The sequence below is a fragment of the Prionailurus viverrinus genome, chromosome C1 (genome assembly GCF_022837055.1).
Source record: "Prionailurus viverrinus isolate Anna chromosome C1, UM_Priviv_1.0, whole genome shotgun sequence".
In the NCBI taxonomy this organism is placed as follows: Eukaryota; Metazoa; Chordata; class Mammalia; order Carnivora; family Felidae; genus Prionailurus; species Prionailurus viverrinus.
In genome coordinates this window covers 200,745,839-200,762,768 of record NC_062568.1, presented here as the reverse complement: position 1 = coordinate 200,762,768, position 16,930 = coordinate 200,745,839, and the positions used below count along the sequence as shown (strand labels likewise).

General features: G+C 51.7%; 1 protein-coding gene across 3 annotated transcripts in view; it reads right to left on the bottom strand.

The window, feature by feature from the left end:
• The window catches only part of UBR4 (ubiquitin protein ligase E3 component n-recognin 4), a 131,698-nt gene that overhangs the window by 11,155 nt on the left and 103,613 nt on the right, over positions 1-16,930 (bottom strand). For all 3 annotated transcript variants that reach the window (XM_047869235.1, XM_047869236.1, XM_047869237.1), the window contains 14 exons: positions 15,417-15,538; positions 14,045-14,242; positions 13,250-13,330; positions 11,023-11,110; positions 10,406-10,533; positions 9,289-9,396; positions 8,675-8,794; positions 7,742-7,932; positions 7,146-7,319; positions 6,671-6,770; positions 2,829-3,047; positions 1,833-1,946; positions 754-896; positions 208-333 (listed from right to left, as the gene is read on the bottom strand). In XM_047869235.1, coding sequence (XP_047725191.1) covers positions 208-333; positions 754-896; positions 1,833-1,946; positions 2,829-3,047; positions 6,671-6,770; positions 7,146-7,319; positions 7,742-7,932; positions 8,675-8,794; positions 9,289-9,396; positions 10,406-10,533; positions 11,023-11,110; positions 13,250-13,330; positions 14,045-14,242; positions 15,417-15,538 — 1,912 coding nt within the window. The remainder of the gene's footprint in view (positions 1-207; positions 334-753; positions 897-1,832; positions 1,947-2,828; positions 3,048-6,670; positions 6,771-7,145; positions 7,320-7,741; positions 7,933-8,674; positions 8,795-9,288; positions 9,397-10,405; positions 10,534-11,022; positions 11,111-13,249; positions 13,331-14,044; positions 14,243-15,416; positions 15,539-16,930) is intronic.

The following is a 16,930-nucleotide window of genomic DNA, read 5'->3' as shown; positions in this document are numbered from 1 at the left end:
ATTCCACGTGGTGCACCAGATGCTGAGGGTGCCGGTTTCTTGCAGCCGAGTTCCTCCCTGTTCCAGATAGCTTCCCTGCCAGCACTCAAAGGAAGGGACCAGGGTTCTCAACGACAGTCACAGGCCTTCGGGCCAAGCTGATCACTGATTTTCCCCCATCTCCTGGGAACCCTGTCTTCCGTACCATTCACACTGCTCAACACTCACCTTGCCAAGCAGGTGGCAAAAGCTGATTCAGGGACGTGGGGCCCCCAGACCGGAAGGAGACCATTGCACTTAGTGTTGGCGTTCTGAAGGGCTGCGCTTTCCCACTCTTCCCGGCCACGAGCCAGCCTGGATTGGGAGAAGAGCAGGGACAAGTGACCACTGGAACTGATCTGGCAACCAGGCACCTGGGCACGTGGGGGCGGAGCAGAGTTTGCTAACACTAGGGAAAGAAGTTAGCCCGTGAACCTGACTCCAGAGAGAATTAGCCCTTTGTATCATAATATGGTAAATGCCAGCTTCGCTGTTTCCGGGAAGCAAGGTTGCTTTCTCCAGCCTTAGGCCAAACGCCAAATGGATTTCTTAATTACACGGCACAAATGGCTCTTGGCCTGTGTGGTTTGACGTCGGACACCCTAATCCCCGGAGATGAAAACTTCAGGGTCGGCACCCTCCCCGCTCCCGGCACAGGGCCTTGGGCAAGGTGTCCACTGCTCTGAAGGGACACAGGCCTGGCTGAGGAGCCACTCTGCAGGAGCTAGGGCCTACCTGACGGCAGCCAGGTGGCAGTCGTAGTGCACGATGTTGAAGTGGGACACGGTGCTGTAGCCCTGCTGTTTCCGGGGCTTATTCTCCATCTCTTCCAAGGCTACCCGCTTGGTGAAGGTATAGATGCCCAGGACTTTTGTGGGCTGCAAAGACACCATGAAAAGGAGGAGCGGTGAGGCGAAGTCCAAGGCAGGCTCCGGGAGGAGGCGAAGCCGAAGAGAGGGGAGCCGAGGACCTCCCCTCCCAGGAAGGAATGCACTCAAGGAGGAGGGATGGTCAGCACCTTGGTCTCTTGGCTAAGCACTCGGCTGGGCACAGTCCCAGTGAGATGAGAAATGTGGGGAACGACCAAAATAAAGCAGATGCCATGCAGACGGAAAGGCTAATACAGAAGCCTAAACTGACATCCTTCCCTTTTTGCTTCATTTATCTCAAAAGGAAGAATAAAGTGCCTTCCTGCTAAGTCCCCTGCTTTATAAAACTTATCAAGCAGTTCCCAGCAGCCTGTGCCACAGCAGGACCTACGAGGCTTGTGGCCCTTCAGTGGCATGGACGCTCAGCAGGACACTCGAGCTGGAGGGGAAGAGGACGCCTTGTAGGCCTTTAGGGGAACAAGCAGGTCCCATGCTGTCCTGTTCCTGTCCGTCGTAAATCTAGTTGGATAGAGGTCCTGAGCTTCTCCCCAGGTATCCTGCTTAAAAAGCAGCACGATGTGCTTTTAAAAGCCCAGGTCTAGAGTCAGAGAAGCATGGGCTACAGTTTTGGCTCTGCCACGTGACCCTTGTTTTGCTTTGTTTTATAGGTTTAAAAACAGAATTACCCGTTTACATAAAGCTCTGGGCACAAGGACTGGCATATAGAAAGAATCGAACGGGTGGTGATGCTGGGGCGGGGGGGGGGGTGGCAGTGATGATGAAGCCTCGTGTTCATATCAGTCTGCCTTCCTCCCTTTAGAGAGGCAGCTGGCCCTGAGACACGCCTCAACCTCGGCCCATCTAAGAACAAAAAGGCCGGCGGGAGAAGGACGCCACCGGAGCAAGGGGCGAGGCTGCGCACCCAGCCCAGGGCGAGCGCTATACCTGGAACTTGTACCCCTCCCTGCAGATGCAGCACGTGAGACCCGGCTCCTCAATTAGCTCCTCCATCTGCTTCAGGAGCGCCGTCTTGGTCACGACCTGGCCCTTCTCGTTTGTCTGTAGGGGAAACCCAAGTGACATGTCAGAAGGGGATTTCCACCCGCCGCCCCCCAACCTAGCTTGGGGACACTCAGGAACAGGGCTGCCCTTCCACAGGCACTGGAAGGACAAGTCACAGAAAGGAAACCTCTGTAGGCGGCTTCCAGTGAGGGTAAAGACCCAGATTCTTCTACTCTCTTCCTCCAGGAACCACTGAAGCAGAGGAGACTAACCAGCTGGAAGTCTGGCTAGCTGCCACTTGCCACCAAAAAAGCCCCCTTTCTTCGTGCTGGCAATCCCAAGTCCCAGCTGCCAAGGGCTGTCGCATTAGGATTCACTTCACGGTTCCCATGGGAGTTTTAAAACTGCTGACACCCAAGCTTGGCTGGTTCAGAGAAGGCTTTCCTAAGACTACGCTGCTTCTGACCCGGGGCAAGGAGAGCACAGGCCACCATGTCCAACCGACGTGGGTTCAAATTCTCGTCAACCCCTCATTAAGCATGAGCGTTGGCCTATTTCTATTTCCTGTGCTTCTCAGCCTCTGTTACTCTGTTACCCAGAGAAAGGGTATGGTAAGATCAGCCTCACTGTGTCACACAAGGGCTTAAATAAAACCTTACAAGCAAGGTGCCTAACTAAGCACAGTGCCTGGCAAGCAGTAAATCCCCTGGGAGCAGGAGTGATCATCCCCGTTCTCATGGTTTCCGTGAACTCGTTATGTCATTTAACCTCGGAGCCCCATCTGGGCGGTGGGACAACAGTCACACCTCTGAGGGGTTGTCAGGAAGGTGCACCTAGCTCCCTCCTTCTCCTCACCAGCCCAGCTCTGTCCCGAAGCATGGCTGCCTCTTCCCCAACAGTGTGGACAAGAACGTGGAGACTCCCAGAACGTGGCTTTACCGTCATGCCCAGGGTGCCCAGAGCCTTCTGCCTCATTGCCATGGCCATACGCTTCTTCTCCGCGCGGGTCTCCCTGCGGGCAGCATCGATCTTCTTGTTTACATCAGGGTGTTCCCGCAATGCCTCCAGCAGGTTCTCTGCTAGGGTCCCAATGCCCTCATCGCTGGACACCTGCTCCAGTTTATGTAGGTTGGTGATGGAGTCCGTTCCGATCAGAACCTACCAAGTGGAGACCAGAGAAATGTATGCTTCCAATTACGTGAATCAGCATGCTCTCCAGGAGCTGACAGATTGAGAAAATTCAGCAGAATGCACGCAAATTCACGTCATCTGTTCAGTTTCGATCAGACCTTTCGAACACATGCTTCAAAAGATTCTGACAAATGGAGGAGGGTTTGGCCCTGCCGCTGACCTCTGACCAGGCACTATGCTCTTTGGCTCCAGTGCCTTGGCCTATAAAGTGGTGATAATGTCAGGGTTGTGGTGAGGATTAAAACTTCGTCAGAGATAATTGGACGTAAAGTGGCCAGCACTGGGAGAGAGAAAGGGGCTCGGGTAAGATGCCCTAGAGAAGCAGCACCTGCGGAGGCCTGGGTAGTGGACTCAGTGACCACAGGGCAGAGCAGGCCGTGACATTCATAGCGACTGTGTTCGGTTCTTCCTCCAGAAGCCCCGTGTCCACCACACCTGGGAGCCCAGGATTCCCTCAACATAGGGGTATGAGAGGTGCGACTCCGAGTGGGAGTGGGGATGAGAAGACACTTTGTCTGGAGAACAGATATGACCGAGAAGCCCCCGTGCTCGAGAAGGCCGGCATTACCACACCACAACACCGCACTGTCAACACGGGTGAAGGACAGAACACGCAGGCAGGGCTGACCCGACAAAGCCCTCCAGGTGAGCCGAGGAGGAGCGCCGTGCCACCCACAGCCCCCCGCCCCCTGCACAAGTGCATCCATGTCCACCGCTACTGTACGGATTTAACGATACGTGGAAAACAACAGAACCGACCTGCAACGTGAAATGAAAGCTCAGCACTCAACCCGGATCACCCACGGGCTCATAAACCTGTCCTCAGAGCAGGTACGCTTCAAACTGGCCCGTCAGCAAAGCTACAGGTCAGCTCACGTCTCGTGCTCCTGAATGCTGAGCCCACGGTGTGGCTGCCTACTGAACTGCTGCACAGGTACCCCGACCTCCGCACGCTGGGTGTGAGCTGTGCGCCTGCGTGCGTGCATCCGTGTGTGAAGCAGTGCTTTACGTGCTAGAGGAACAAAGACCCGGCCTTCTGAGGGTTACACTCTAATCGGGCGAGCAGACGCACAACAGCGGTAGCCTGACATAATGCCCCCGTCGCACCTCACTTCGAACCTCCTTGGGTTCTTCACCTCCTTCAAGGACACCATCACTCATCTGTCGCCCAACCCAGAAACAGCAGAGTTCTTGACTCATCCGGCTTCCTCACCCGCCACGGGCAACTGACCTCCAAATCCCATTCACTCTGCCTCCCAGACGGCTGCTGAACCCACCCGCTGTCCACCTGGTGCGCCCGCTCAGCTGTCATCACCTCTTACCTAGAGTATGATAAAAGCCAATCGTCTCTCCTGTCTGTCATCTCCTCTCCTGCCAATTCATGGCCGGGGGCACGGCCCTCAGGAGAAAACGCACACTCCTCTCTTTGGAGAATGCGCCCTGGACCCATGCTGCACCGGGACCAGCTCGCACCATGCCTCACCCCCACTGTGCAATTCCAGTATCCTTTGGCTTCTAAGCCTCGGCAGGTGCCGTACTTTCTTCTAAAAGCATCTTCTTTCCTTTGGCCCCTTTCACACTACACTTATGTCACTATTCAGCTATCAACATGAATGTGACTCTATCTTCCACCAGATAGTGAGTTCCCAGAGCACAGGCTATGGCCGCCTTGGTTACCAATGTCGCCTCGGTCTAGCACAGCACAGGTACACAACAGGTGCTTAAAAAATGTGTTGCTAGGAAGAGAATGGCCCCAAGTGTGAACGCCACGTTCCTAACTAGATTAAGCCTTAGTCTAAAGAAAGTAATTCGACTTAGTAACTACAAAGAAGCCTGGGAACCACCTGACCTGAGCTTGGCCACATCACAGCCACACTCCTGGGTTCACCCACATAGAAGACACACGTTATAGGAACAGAGAAACCAATATACGTGAAGACTCCTTTGTAAGAAGAATGACCTCCACAAAGATGTGCTAATTATGACCATCTCTAATGAACTGAACAAAAGTCTGAAACCACTGAGACCGGGGTGAGACACAGGGAAGAATCTCTCCTGTAGCCAAGCTACCCTACTTTTGGGATGAGCTACGAGGACAGATCACCAAATGAGAGCGTGGAATGACATTCAATGCAGAACACTATACACGGGAAAACCCAGCCCTTGAGGACGCTCAAAACTCAACACTAAAAACATCCAATTAAAAGATGGGCAAAAGATACGAGCAGACAGGTTGCTGAAGCCACGCAGACGAAGCACATGGAAAGACGCACAGCACCACTAACCATCAGGGAAGCGCAAACTGAAATCACAGGGAGCTTATCACCGTCCACCTGTCAGAGGGGCTCAACTAAAAGCCAGTGTCACCACCGGGTGGTGAGAAGGATGCAGAGGAAGATCATTCAGGCACTGCTGGTGGGAATGTAAAAGGGTGCAGCACTCTAGAAAACAGCTCAGCAGTTTCTACTGAAACTAAATATGCAGCTATGTACCCAGCAAGTGTATGCCTAGGCGTTTATCCCAGAGGAGTGAAGAGTTCTACTCACGCACAAAACAACTGCATGTGAATGTTTACGGCAGTTTTATTTGTAACATCCCCAAACTGGAAACAGCCCGGATGTTCTTTAACGGATGAACGGTTAAGCAACCTGGGGAACCCACACACCATGGACCACCACCGAGCAATAAAAAGGAACAGACTATCAATACACACAACCTGGGAGTCCCCCAGAAGATTATGCGGAGTGAAAAAAGCCAACCCCAAAAGGTTACATGCTGTCTGACGCCATTTACAGAACACTCTGCAAGTGACAAAACTACAGCCACGGAGAGATCAGTAGTGGCCAGTGGTTAGTGGCGAGGTGGACAGAGCTCCCAAAGGGCAACAAGAGGGATCCCTGTGATGACAAACTTCCCCTGGATCCTGACTCCATCAATGTCAATATCCTGATTGTGATACTCTATGTGGTTTTGTAAAAGGTTACCATCGAGAAATGGGTATGTAGCATTTCTCTGTATTATTTAATAACTGCACGTAAACCTACAATTACCTCAAAATGAAGAGCTTGATTTAGAAAAATTCCAGCCTGGCCACCTGTCTGGGCCAGTCAGGATTTGTGAGGGGTAACAGGTATTCCAGCCCAGGGGGGACAGATCAAGGATGAGCAGCAGACTGGAATGGTGGGTTTCTCTGAGAATGAAGTTTCTAGCTGTCTGAACCAGGACAGAAAACAGCGATGATGGTACTATAAATGTCCCTAGAGACCGAAACGACTAAAGCCAGAAATTAAATTGTTTTAAACTCTGGCCAGCCACACCCTCCGTCTGGTTGCTGCTCCGCTGACCCACGAGAAAATAAAGCCCCACGTAAGAAGGAGTCGAATGGGGAGAGCACAAGTAGACCTTACGCCTCTCCACACACACAGAGCTGAACGAGATAACCTCCAAGTCCCCCATACGCTGGGGCTCTTCCGTGCTAGGAGAAGTCACACCCTGAGGCTAATCGAGGCAGTCACGGCAGATGAGAAGAGGTGAAGGCACCGTACACGCCCTGCCTCCAGAATTAAGTAGCATGCTGGCCATTCACTCACCTGGGTGGCAGGGTGCTGCACAGCCAGCCCCCGAAGAAGCCTCAAGATAAATGGCAGGGCCGGGCGAGATAAGAACTTTTTCCAGATGTCAGCATCCAGACTGCAAAGGAAAAGAAGGCAGATGAGCAGGCCAGAGGGGCAAAACCTATCTGGAAACCAGCTGTTGACCTGTTCTGGCTTGTTTACCTGTGACCCTTCAAGGGGGCCATCAACAATCACAGAGGATCACCTAGCTCGGCCGGGCAGCCAGACAAAAAGCACTATTCCAAATAGAAAGCAACAAGCTGCCACCTGTTCCCCAGCCCCGAAGGGCTGTGCGGTGGCGGAGTGGTCACCCTGAGGGTTTCCAAAAGAGGAGGGAGACTCCGAGGAGGGCCAAGGGGGGAATACATGAAGCTTTAAGCCACAACGATGAAGGAGAAAAGGACCCAGAAGAGGGAAGGAAAACAGTCGCTTTGACAGAGCCGATTCTTACTTCTTGGCACTGGGAATGTGTTTCTGCATATAGTCCAGCGCACTCTGGGTGATTCCCTTCTGGAGAATCAGGTCCTTCAGCTGATGCCCGTTGCTGCTGCTCTTGATGCCGGCTGCGATCTTGCAGAAGCAGTCCAGGAAGACTTTATCGTCGCCACTGTGGTCTTCATCGTACCTGCAGGAGAGAGCAGAGCCTCAGGGGGTGAAGGGAACAACAAACGTGCACCGTGGCACTCCCTCGGTTGACGACCTTCAACAGTGTACGGGGTCAAGTACGACACGAGGATGCCGATCCGGTTCCCGCCACTCCCCGTTTCCCGCCGTGTGCCGCACACTCCCAACGCTCTCTCGCGTCTTCACGCTTTTTGCACCCGTGACTCTCTCCCTCCCGTCACACCCCTGCCCCATCTCGCCAGCCTCTTTACCGTCTCTGCCTAGCCAACTAAACAGTACGCTGAGCCCCCAGTTACGATGGACCCCTTAAAGGCCAGACAGGCGTGCGCGACCCTAACAGAACTTCAGACGAGTCTTCCCTAGGCCACAGGACGAGCCCGGGCATTGGGAGGACCCTCCCGTAGCCGAGATGCGAGCACATACTTGTCAAAGCTGCAGTACGGCTTGAAGCGCTCCACCAAGATCTGCATCTTCTCCACCTCGCCAAAGGACAGGTATGGGATGATGCGAAGCAGACCCTGGAGCACGCTAGGGTTGGAGCGAACAAAGGTGCTGTTGATCTGGTCCAAGAGCATCACAAGCTGATCCTTGTCGCCCGTCAGGAGGAGGTTGCCCTGCAGCGGGAAGGAGGACGGAGGGTCCGGTAACAGGGTCAGGACTTCGGTCAGCCAACATCTGAACCCCAGAGGTCACCCACTTCCCTCAGAAGCAGCACTAGAAAAGCCGTCTTGGCGCTTCCTGGGTATGAGTTTCACTTGATACTAGTTTCTAAGTTTCTGCGCAGCTCTATTAATAGTCTCACATGGTCGAAAACCCTAACACAATCTCCCCTCCCCCGAGGGAACGCAGGCTGCCTGCTGCTCACTTGGTCCCACCTCTAGCCAAAGCATGAGTACCAACAGGGATGGGGGAAACATGAGTACCAAAAGGGATGGGGAAAGGCAAGGGCACAACAGAGAGAAGCTGAACTGGGACTTGGGACACCTGGGTTCTCGGCCTGATTCTGCCAGCAGCCAAACACATAACACGGAATAGCTCACTTAGCTTCTCCGCGCTTGGGAGTTCCCTCAACTGGGCAATGAGGGGCTGGGCTAAGGCCCTTGTCTATGAGCTGGAACATGCTAGGATTCCATTAATGAGAGCTTCTGAGTGAACGAATACCCTCAGCAGCTTTGTTTCCTCCAAATCCGCACATTTCAGGCTTCAATGCCATCATGTCACCACTGCTTTGTGATTTCTATGACCTGAGCAGGTTCAACCATTTTTGGACACAGCTAGACGCAAACAAGCCTGCTGCTGGTCATGAGACCGCATATGCTCCCAGCGTCTGCAGATGGACAGACTGGCCCCACGCACCTTGTCCTCACTCAGGGGCTCAGCATTGGATTCATCCAGAATGATCTCCATGATACTAAGCACCTGCTCGGCCACCGCCGCACCGCCACTGTCCTTGCTTTCTTGCTCAGCTACCAGGGCCTGTAGGAGGAGACCCAGTCAGTCTGGGGATAACACCACAACCACTCGTGCTGATGGGATCTGCTGCTCACCAATGCCTTCATGGCCTTACTTCCCAGATATCAGTGCGTGAGGGCGGGGGGCGGGGGGGAGGGGGACAAGCATGTGGGTGTTTGTGCACACAATGAAATTGTGATATTCCAGATGTCTATCTTGGCTGCCCCGAGGACAAGGGCATTACTTTTCTAGGGTATGTAGTCTGGACTGTTTTATAAACTTCCTCTTGTCTCTGGATTCAGGAAACAGACAAGGAAGTTCTCACGTGTCATGGCAGCAGCACAGGGGTGAGCCAGCAGGACAAGGGACGGTTTGAATGATCCGTGCCTCAGGCCAGTCAGCCAGACAGATGAAGAGTTTGAAAAGGCCACAAACCCTTCTCATCTGAGCCCGGATGCTCCTTCCCCGACCCAGGACTTCTGAGGCCCACTCTGTCTTCTGCAGCCCATACCCCTTACCAGGTTTAGGGTACCCAGCATGACATTCAAGGTGTTCATTTCCAGCTTGACCAGCTGCTGCCGGTTGACTTTCACCTTCACACAGTAACTGAACAATTTCAGGAGCACCTGACAAGAAAAGCCAGTCAAAACCTGTGAGGCTATCTGAGAGTGTAAGATGTGGGGACGAACAAGACAGAAATGTTTGAGAGCAGTCATGTACAATCAGCAAGTACTCTTCCTGAAGTACAGGGAACAGTAAGGAAAAGTGCTTCCTGAGGGGACATGGCAAGGCGGGGAAGATCTCAGATCAGGTTGGCATTTTGAATAGCAATGTTCTCCAGCAGTAGGTCACGTGGCCTCAGCATATCTCTACCATCTCTTAAAATGGCAATGACACCAATTCCTAGTAGAATTCCCTGTTGTCTTAGGGAAATTCCGGTTGTAACTCCGAATCTAACAAATACTAACCAGAAAGATCCCAAAACTCATGGCCCGTGGGAACTCAGAACCATGTAGGTCGTTTATTTAGTTTTCCTTAAGACACAGGTGGGTTTTCTTCTTTTATTAAGACATAAATGGCTTGTTTTTTACATTTTTAAAACTTTAATTACTTTTAGTTGCTTTTTCAATTCTAATTCTCCACATAGGTCACATAGAACACAAATACTGTAATATGCGTTCTCATCTCCTTTGCAGCTGAAAAAAATAAATAGAGTAATATTTGTGATCCTCTACTCCTCAGGAGATGGTTGGATGAACTCCCGAACCAAATCCTACAAAAAAGCCGGAAAGGGTTACCCTATGAAATCAATTTAAAAAGCAAGAATAAGAGTAATTGACTCGAGTGCAGTTTTGTAGGGAAAGACAGGCACTGGTTCCACAGGTGGCTAAAGAAGACACAGCAGGAGGCTGCCATCACCGCTGCGGCTTCGGGGACAGCCAAGAAGCAGGGGAGTGGGGAGTTTCCAGAATCAAGAGCTCGGGGAAGCTGCCAGGCCCTCCACTGGCTTGCACTGGCCCAGGGCACCAAGCCGCCCTCTAGGGTTACGCGTGCCGGCACAGTGGCTGCAAGCTTCCCTCCACAGGGGCCTCTCTCAAAACAATGGACCGGTCCCACCTTGCCACCCCGACTCACAGTTAGAAGGTGGCGTCCCTGCTTGAAATCTTTGATCCCTGCCAGTCTGTTGAGCATGCACTCCAGGCCCCCACACTGTGCCATGACACCAGCCATCTTATACACTTCTTCCTCATCTTCTTCTTCATCTGAGGGAGGAGGGAGGCCAAGCGGAAATGGGAGGGAAAGATACAGATGGAAATAAAACAGATAATCCCCTTCCAGGCTGATAGCCAGTGCCCTTTCTCTTACCTCCGACAAAAGCATAGCAACGAAAGGGGTCAATACTGGATACGAAACTATGAGACTGAAGCCAATTAAAATTATTTACACAAGCACCACCACCACCATCGGGGGCAGGGGAGGAACTAAGCTAAAAATCAATCTGAACTCAAGTTTGTTGCCAACTGCACTTTATTTCCCAAGTTTTGTTTGGCCTTGTTTTAAAACCCCTGAGGTGTGTGAACTGGGCCATAGATACGTGTACTCTTTCTCAGTTGGGGAAGTAATCTCCCGTCAATTCTGATCAGAGGTACAGGGGAGTGTGTCCAGAACACCCGTAAATCCCAGGAAGTGACCCACTCACTGGCCCCAGACCTCTAATGCAATGTGTACCAGTGTCTGTGGGAAGGGCCTACCTGTGGTGGAGTCCAAGGACTCGATAAACTCCTCGGTGGCATCACCCAACAGTCCCCGCATGCGGTAAACGATCCTCATGGGCTCTCCCTGAGCAGAGACATGGGGAGAAAGGTGCTTGTAAACAGGTCCAGGAAATGAAAGGGACTCAACACCTGGCCTCACTCCTGTTTCTCTACAAGGTCCTAATCACAACATCTGGAATCCACGTGCACTGTAACTTACATCGGGGAAAGGAGGTTTATTTCATGTAGTGTCTACCACAGACAAGTTGTGTGAGCCTTTCATAACCACAATCTCATTTAATTGCTTCGAAATCGTATGTAACAACCATAGTCGCTATCATCTACCGATGCTTTCCTCTGTGCTAAGTTCTGTGCTAATCAAGCACTTCAGATATCCTCTTAAACTAGGTTAAGCAGCTTTTTCAAAGTTATCCAATAACAAGCGCAGCTAATTCCCAGCTGTGCTTCCTTCAGGAGCACAAACTCTAACCAATGGGAACCACTACTCAAAGAATCCGGACAAGTAAGACGAGATCACTGAGATCAAAGAGCTTTGATTCAAGACTCCGGAATCAAAAGCAAGAGCATAAGCCAATCCTGAGGTCTTCACATAAATACAGCAAGAAAAGGATTCTTCCAAAGTTACTCAAGTTAAAACCTCTAACCTGATGGAATGATTAAAAGTAAGTCTTTTGCAAATTAGAAGATTAGAGCACTTTACTAAATTGGAGGATTGTGAGAGGTCACTATATACCGGGTACTAAGTTAGGCATTCTACCATGGACATTATTCTCATTTCGGAGAGAAGAAACAGGGCTCTGAAGTCACACTGCACGAAATGAAGGTGACGAGCCAGCACCACAGTACTGCTTGCCTCTAAGCCCGTGCTCAGCTTCAGGACAAGAAACCCTCGTGGGACAGAACTTTCCAGAAAGGCCAGTTGCGGAAGTGTTCCCAGCTACGGAAGCCCAGTGGGAACTAAGAAAGAGAATGGCCAGAGAACAAGGGCAGAAACAGAAAGAGACCTAGGAAACAGAACAGGCTCTAGTCAGTAGCTAAGGAGACAGGCTGTTTATCAGGGAAAATGAGCGTAGAGTTAAAAAAGGTGCCTGCACTTTGTCAGAAGAAGCCCTCAGTGGGCCGGGCACTACTGTGAAGGGCAAGTGATCCTCCTCTCCATCCTGCCTCATGGTTCAAAAGCGGAGACGCCCGTGTATGCTCTTTGGGTTCCAAACCACCATTTACAAGGGCAGCCACAGAAGCCTGATCTTAATTTTTGTGTGCCTCACAGATTAAATCTGTATCATTCTGTTCTGACGCTCAAGTGCCAACGACGGGATGCGCTGAAGGGGGGCAATCTCCCGTGTGACCCTCTGCCAACGGGCAGCAGTACCCACGGACCAGGATTCCCGGCACAGAACAGAAAGGAGAGAAGCGAAAACATGTGACAGAATGAAGGCCAAGATGTACTAGCCAACACTACCAATTTAGCATCTGAAGCTCTCCAGAAACATCTGGGCCTAAATCCAGAGGAGTTCACTGTGCTTCACGGGCAACTAGTTTGCTGTACTCCAATTACTTCCTTGATTCGCTTACTAGAAGGTCTCCCTAATGAAAAGACGGGAAGGAAAGGGAAAGAAATGGAGGAGGAGGAAAAGAAGGGACAGGGGAGAGAGGTGAGCAGAAGAGGAGGGAGGAGGAAGCGGATTATCTGAGACTCTCAGGAGAGGTCGAGTAGCACCGAGGTGGCCCAAGGACCAGAGCGCCAGGCTTCCTTTCCTTCCGTCTCCCCCCCTCAAGGACAACTGCTGTTTGCACCCCAGTCTCCCCTCCAGTAACACAGAAATCACTCGCGCCTTGGCAGCGCCAGCGGCCATGCTCCGAGCGGGCAGGCCCCTGAAAGCAGAGGCTTCGTCTCGGTCCAGAGGTGCCGCACACAGAGCGTTACGAGACAGCACACACTCCCCACCGCACGCCTCCTCTGGCGCTGCCTCGCCGGCTGCATGGCCAAGAACGCCCATCCTCTCCTGAAGCTCTTCCACCTCTGGCCAGAGGCCTCAACAGGAGGACGACTGGTTTTCTCCACAACCACGAACAGGGAGGCACGGCCGTGTGAGCGCTATTTACAGCGAGGTAAGTGACGATGAGCGGCTCCTCCCGGTACCAGTCTGCACAAGTCAGGAAAGTGAAACCCCACCTCCAAGCAAGAAAACAAGCCGCGTACCTCATTTGTGGTGCACCAGACCTTCTTGTAAACCTCGGCCACAGGAAGATCCAAACTGATGATCTTATTGTTCACTAGAAGCTGGACAGAAGAGAAGATGAGGCTATTGTTCCAAATAATTACAAGGCGAGTGCGTTTCAAGAACAAAGGGCACTTCACGGCAGGGGTTCATAACTCATCGGTTTTGCGTCCTGGATCTACAGACTCTCCCTCTCTAAAAAAACGGCACGTGTGTGCACAACACACAGAACGTGGGACGCAACTGCAGAAGCTACAAACACCCTTAACCCAAACCATGGACTCCAGGTTAAAAACCCCTGCTGAGGATTCCCTTTCAGGTTTTGCCAGAAAAAGCAATTATTCCATCTTACCCAACAAGCTTTTCGCCCCTCAGATGAGAAGGCCGGACCCTGGAGGCTGCCTGCCAGGAGGCATCGGACACAGGGCCAGAAATCTGCACAGGGGCCACCGTGCCAGTATTTAGGAACTTAATTAACTTGGAATCCCCGGGAAATCTCTGCCAGAGCATCGGGAACAACAGAATCCTACTTGGTGACGAGCGATAGCCACAAACCATTCGCTTCCTGCATGCCAGACATCGGACAGAGCCCCGGACAGGTAATTAACCTTAACACCAGGTAAGGCAGGCAGGTGGGAATCACTGGCCCCATTTATAGATGAGGAAGCCGGAGCAAGCTACCTGCCCAAGGCTAACCAGCTACTAAGTAGGGAGGAACCTGGATGTGACCCCAGCCCGTGCTCTTCACCAGGGTAGCAATGTCCTAAGCTCGTTACCTCCATCCCGCTGTCGTCCTCCAGGAGAGCCACCAAGTCACAGTCCTGGCAAATCTTGTTCTTTATATCCCTCATAAGTGGCCCAATGCCTGGCTCATTGCTGCTATATGGGTTCCCGGGCATCCTGCCCTGTAGGAAGTCTTCTTGTTGAGGGTCCTTCTCCAGAGTCACAAAGAATTCAGTGACTTCATTCTCCTCCTAAAGGACAGAGACAAGGACGCCATCAGCAGGGATGGCATAAAGATACTCTAAGAGGGTCGGCAGAGGCACTTTCAGATTTAGAACATGCCACCTGGCTCCACAGACACTCTGGGGAAAGCTCATCCAGCCCCTTACACATTTTAAGACATAAGCGACAAGAAACACAGAGGTGATTCCAAATATACTTCAAAGAGCCTTCACTGTCAGCCATCTCCTCTGAAACTCAAGGGTGGAGGAGAGAAAGTCTACCAAAATAAGCACACAGGCAACATACGGAAGCTGTGTTATTAAACAAGGGGAGGGGCTTCCTCGTCCTGCTCACCTCAAGTGACACTAACCAATCTGGAGCTGGATGACTCTGCCACTGAGAACCCCCGAGTCAAGAGGAGGGTCTATTACCTAACACTCAGGTGTGCCCACCCCAAAGACCTCTCACCGTTAACTGATGATACTGGTGGGGTCCCTGGACCATATCATGGGGTCCCTGGACCGTATCATGGGGTCCCTGGACCATATCATGCTCTCAGACGGCTAGGCTAGGGAAACACGCACTCAGGTGTGTGCGCACAAAAACATGGGCCTGAAAACAGGGAAGAGAGCAAGCATTTCTTCTTGCTCTGGCTCAACATTGTTTCTTTCACAGCATACTGAACTGGTAAGCAACAGGATTTGGGCAATGGGAGGTCAGACCCGGTTCTTGAGAAGACTGATCCAGACCTTCAATCTAGGAAATAAGACCAAGGAAGGTCATCTGACTTCCCACCATCAGGAGCAGGAGAACCATGAGACTGCTTCTGTGTTGTCAGTGGAGCTTTCTTTTTTTTTTTTTTTAATTTTTTTTTTTTCAACGTTTATTTATTTTTGGGACAGAGAGAGACAGAGCATGAACGGGGGAGGGGCAGAGAGAGAGGGAGACACAGAATCGGAAACAGGCTCCAGGCTCCAAGCCATCAACCCAGAGCCCGACGCGGGGCTCGAACTCCCGGACCGCGAGATCGTGACCTGGCTGAAGTCGGACGCTTAACCGACTGCGCCACCCAGGCGCCCCAGTGGAGCTTTCTAAAATGTGGCTCAACTGCCCCCAGCTGGCGAGACTGCCCATGACCAAGAGGCTTAGCGGTGGGATGGCGGCACGGACACCCCGAGAGGCAGGGGAAGACGCCCTGCTTACGGGATAAATGATGCTGCAGAGCCTCTCAAAGATGAAGACGGGGGTCCGGTAGTCGTCCAGGTTGTAGCGCTTGGCTGTCTCGATGCACACAGCCATGAAAGCCTTGGTTTCTGATTCTGTACCTGCCAGAAATCAAAGTGGCCACGTCAGTTAGGAGATAGCTTCGCACGTAAAAACCACCATGAAACTTTCCATGAAGTACAGTCACCAACAGGTTCCTTCTTCCTGGTACATTTTTAAACGCACTACGTGACAGCATCGATGCTACAACTGGAAACCTGAGGCGGACTGATTTCGAGGCTCAGACCGCGCTGCATTTGAAAGTCCCAGCACCCAAGTCAACACAGCGCTTCCGGATCGGCTGTGTACACGTCTTGCTTCCTCTCAGAATTATAACCTCCTTAAGGAGAGGAACTATGCGTCATTCAACTAATGTCCTCTTGCCCAAAACAGGTACTCAAAAATGTCAAATAGTAATCCTAACTGTATTCCAGGCAAATTCCAGGGAAGGTATAACTTTAAGCTTTGGTCTGCAAGATCAGGTGGATGGCCTTCTACAAGCCAGACAGACGACTTCAAATCACAGGAAAAGGAAGAAATATGCTTCAAAAAGGGTCCAACTGGCAAGGTCACAAACCAGCTCAGCACGGCATGATGAAAATGCATCAGAAGGAGGGCCTCTACATCTGGCAATATGGCAGACTCCACTCCCTGACCTACCCCCGCTTCTCACCACTTGGAGGTAATGTAAAATCCTGAAAACATTTATCAGTGAACTGCCACACTAGCAAAGATGAATCAAAAACCAAAAACTAAGAGAAATCAGGAACCTAGGGAGGTTAGCAAAACTCTGAAGCTGGTGTCTGCCTTGAGCTTTGGCTTCCACAACCTGCCAGGATTTGGGAGCCAGACACAAAGGCCCAGGTCTGCCAAGGTGGACAATCTAGTGGGAACCCCTCCCCGACCCACACAAAAGTCTGGTGTCCCCAAAGAGCTACCTACACCCATTGCATAAGGGTCAACGAGAAGTAACTCTACCTTTCCCCTAGGCAAGTCACTGAAATAAAATTGTCTTCCCTTACAATCTGGCACTGAGTAGAGGGGGGCAGGATCTCCCTTGAGAGAACCTATAACAGGCTGCCCCTCATAGGGGTTTGTGGCTCAAAATTCACACTACCGAAGAGGTCTGAAAAACCTGAAAAACTTGGTTTGAAGACAGCCCCATGATGCAGTGTCCCCAGATGCCTCGCAGAAGCAGTTATAAATCCTCATTACAGAAACCCGTATTTGACTTGGGTCCTAAAGAATTCCCACAGATTGGGGCGCCTGGGTGGCTCTGGCAGTTGGGCAGCCAACTCTTGATTTTGGCTCATGTCATGATCCCAGGGTCATGAGATCGAGCCCGTCAGGCTCTGTGCTAAGCATGGAGCCTACTTGAGATTCTCTCTCTCCCTCTCTCTCTCTGCCCCTCCTCACTCGTGCATGTGTGCGTTCTCTAACAATAAAAAAAAAAA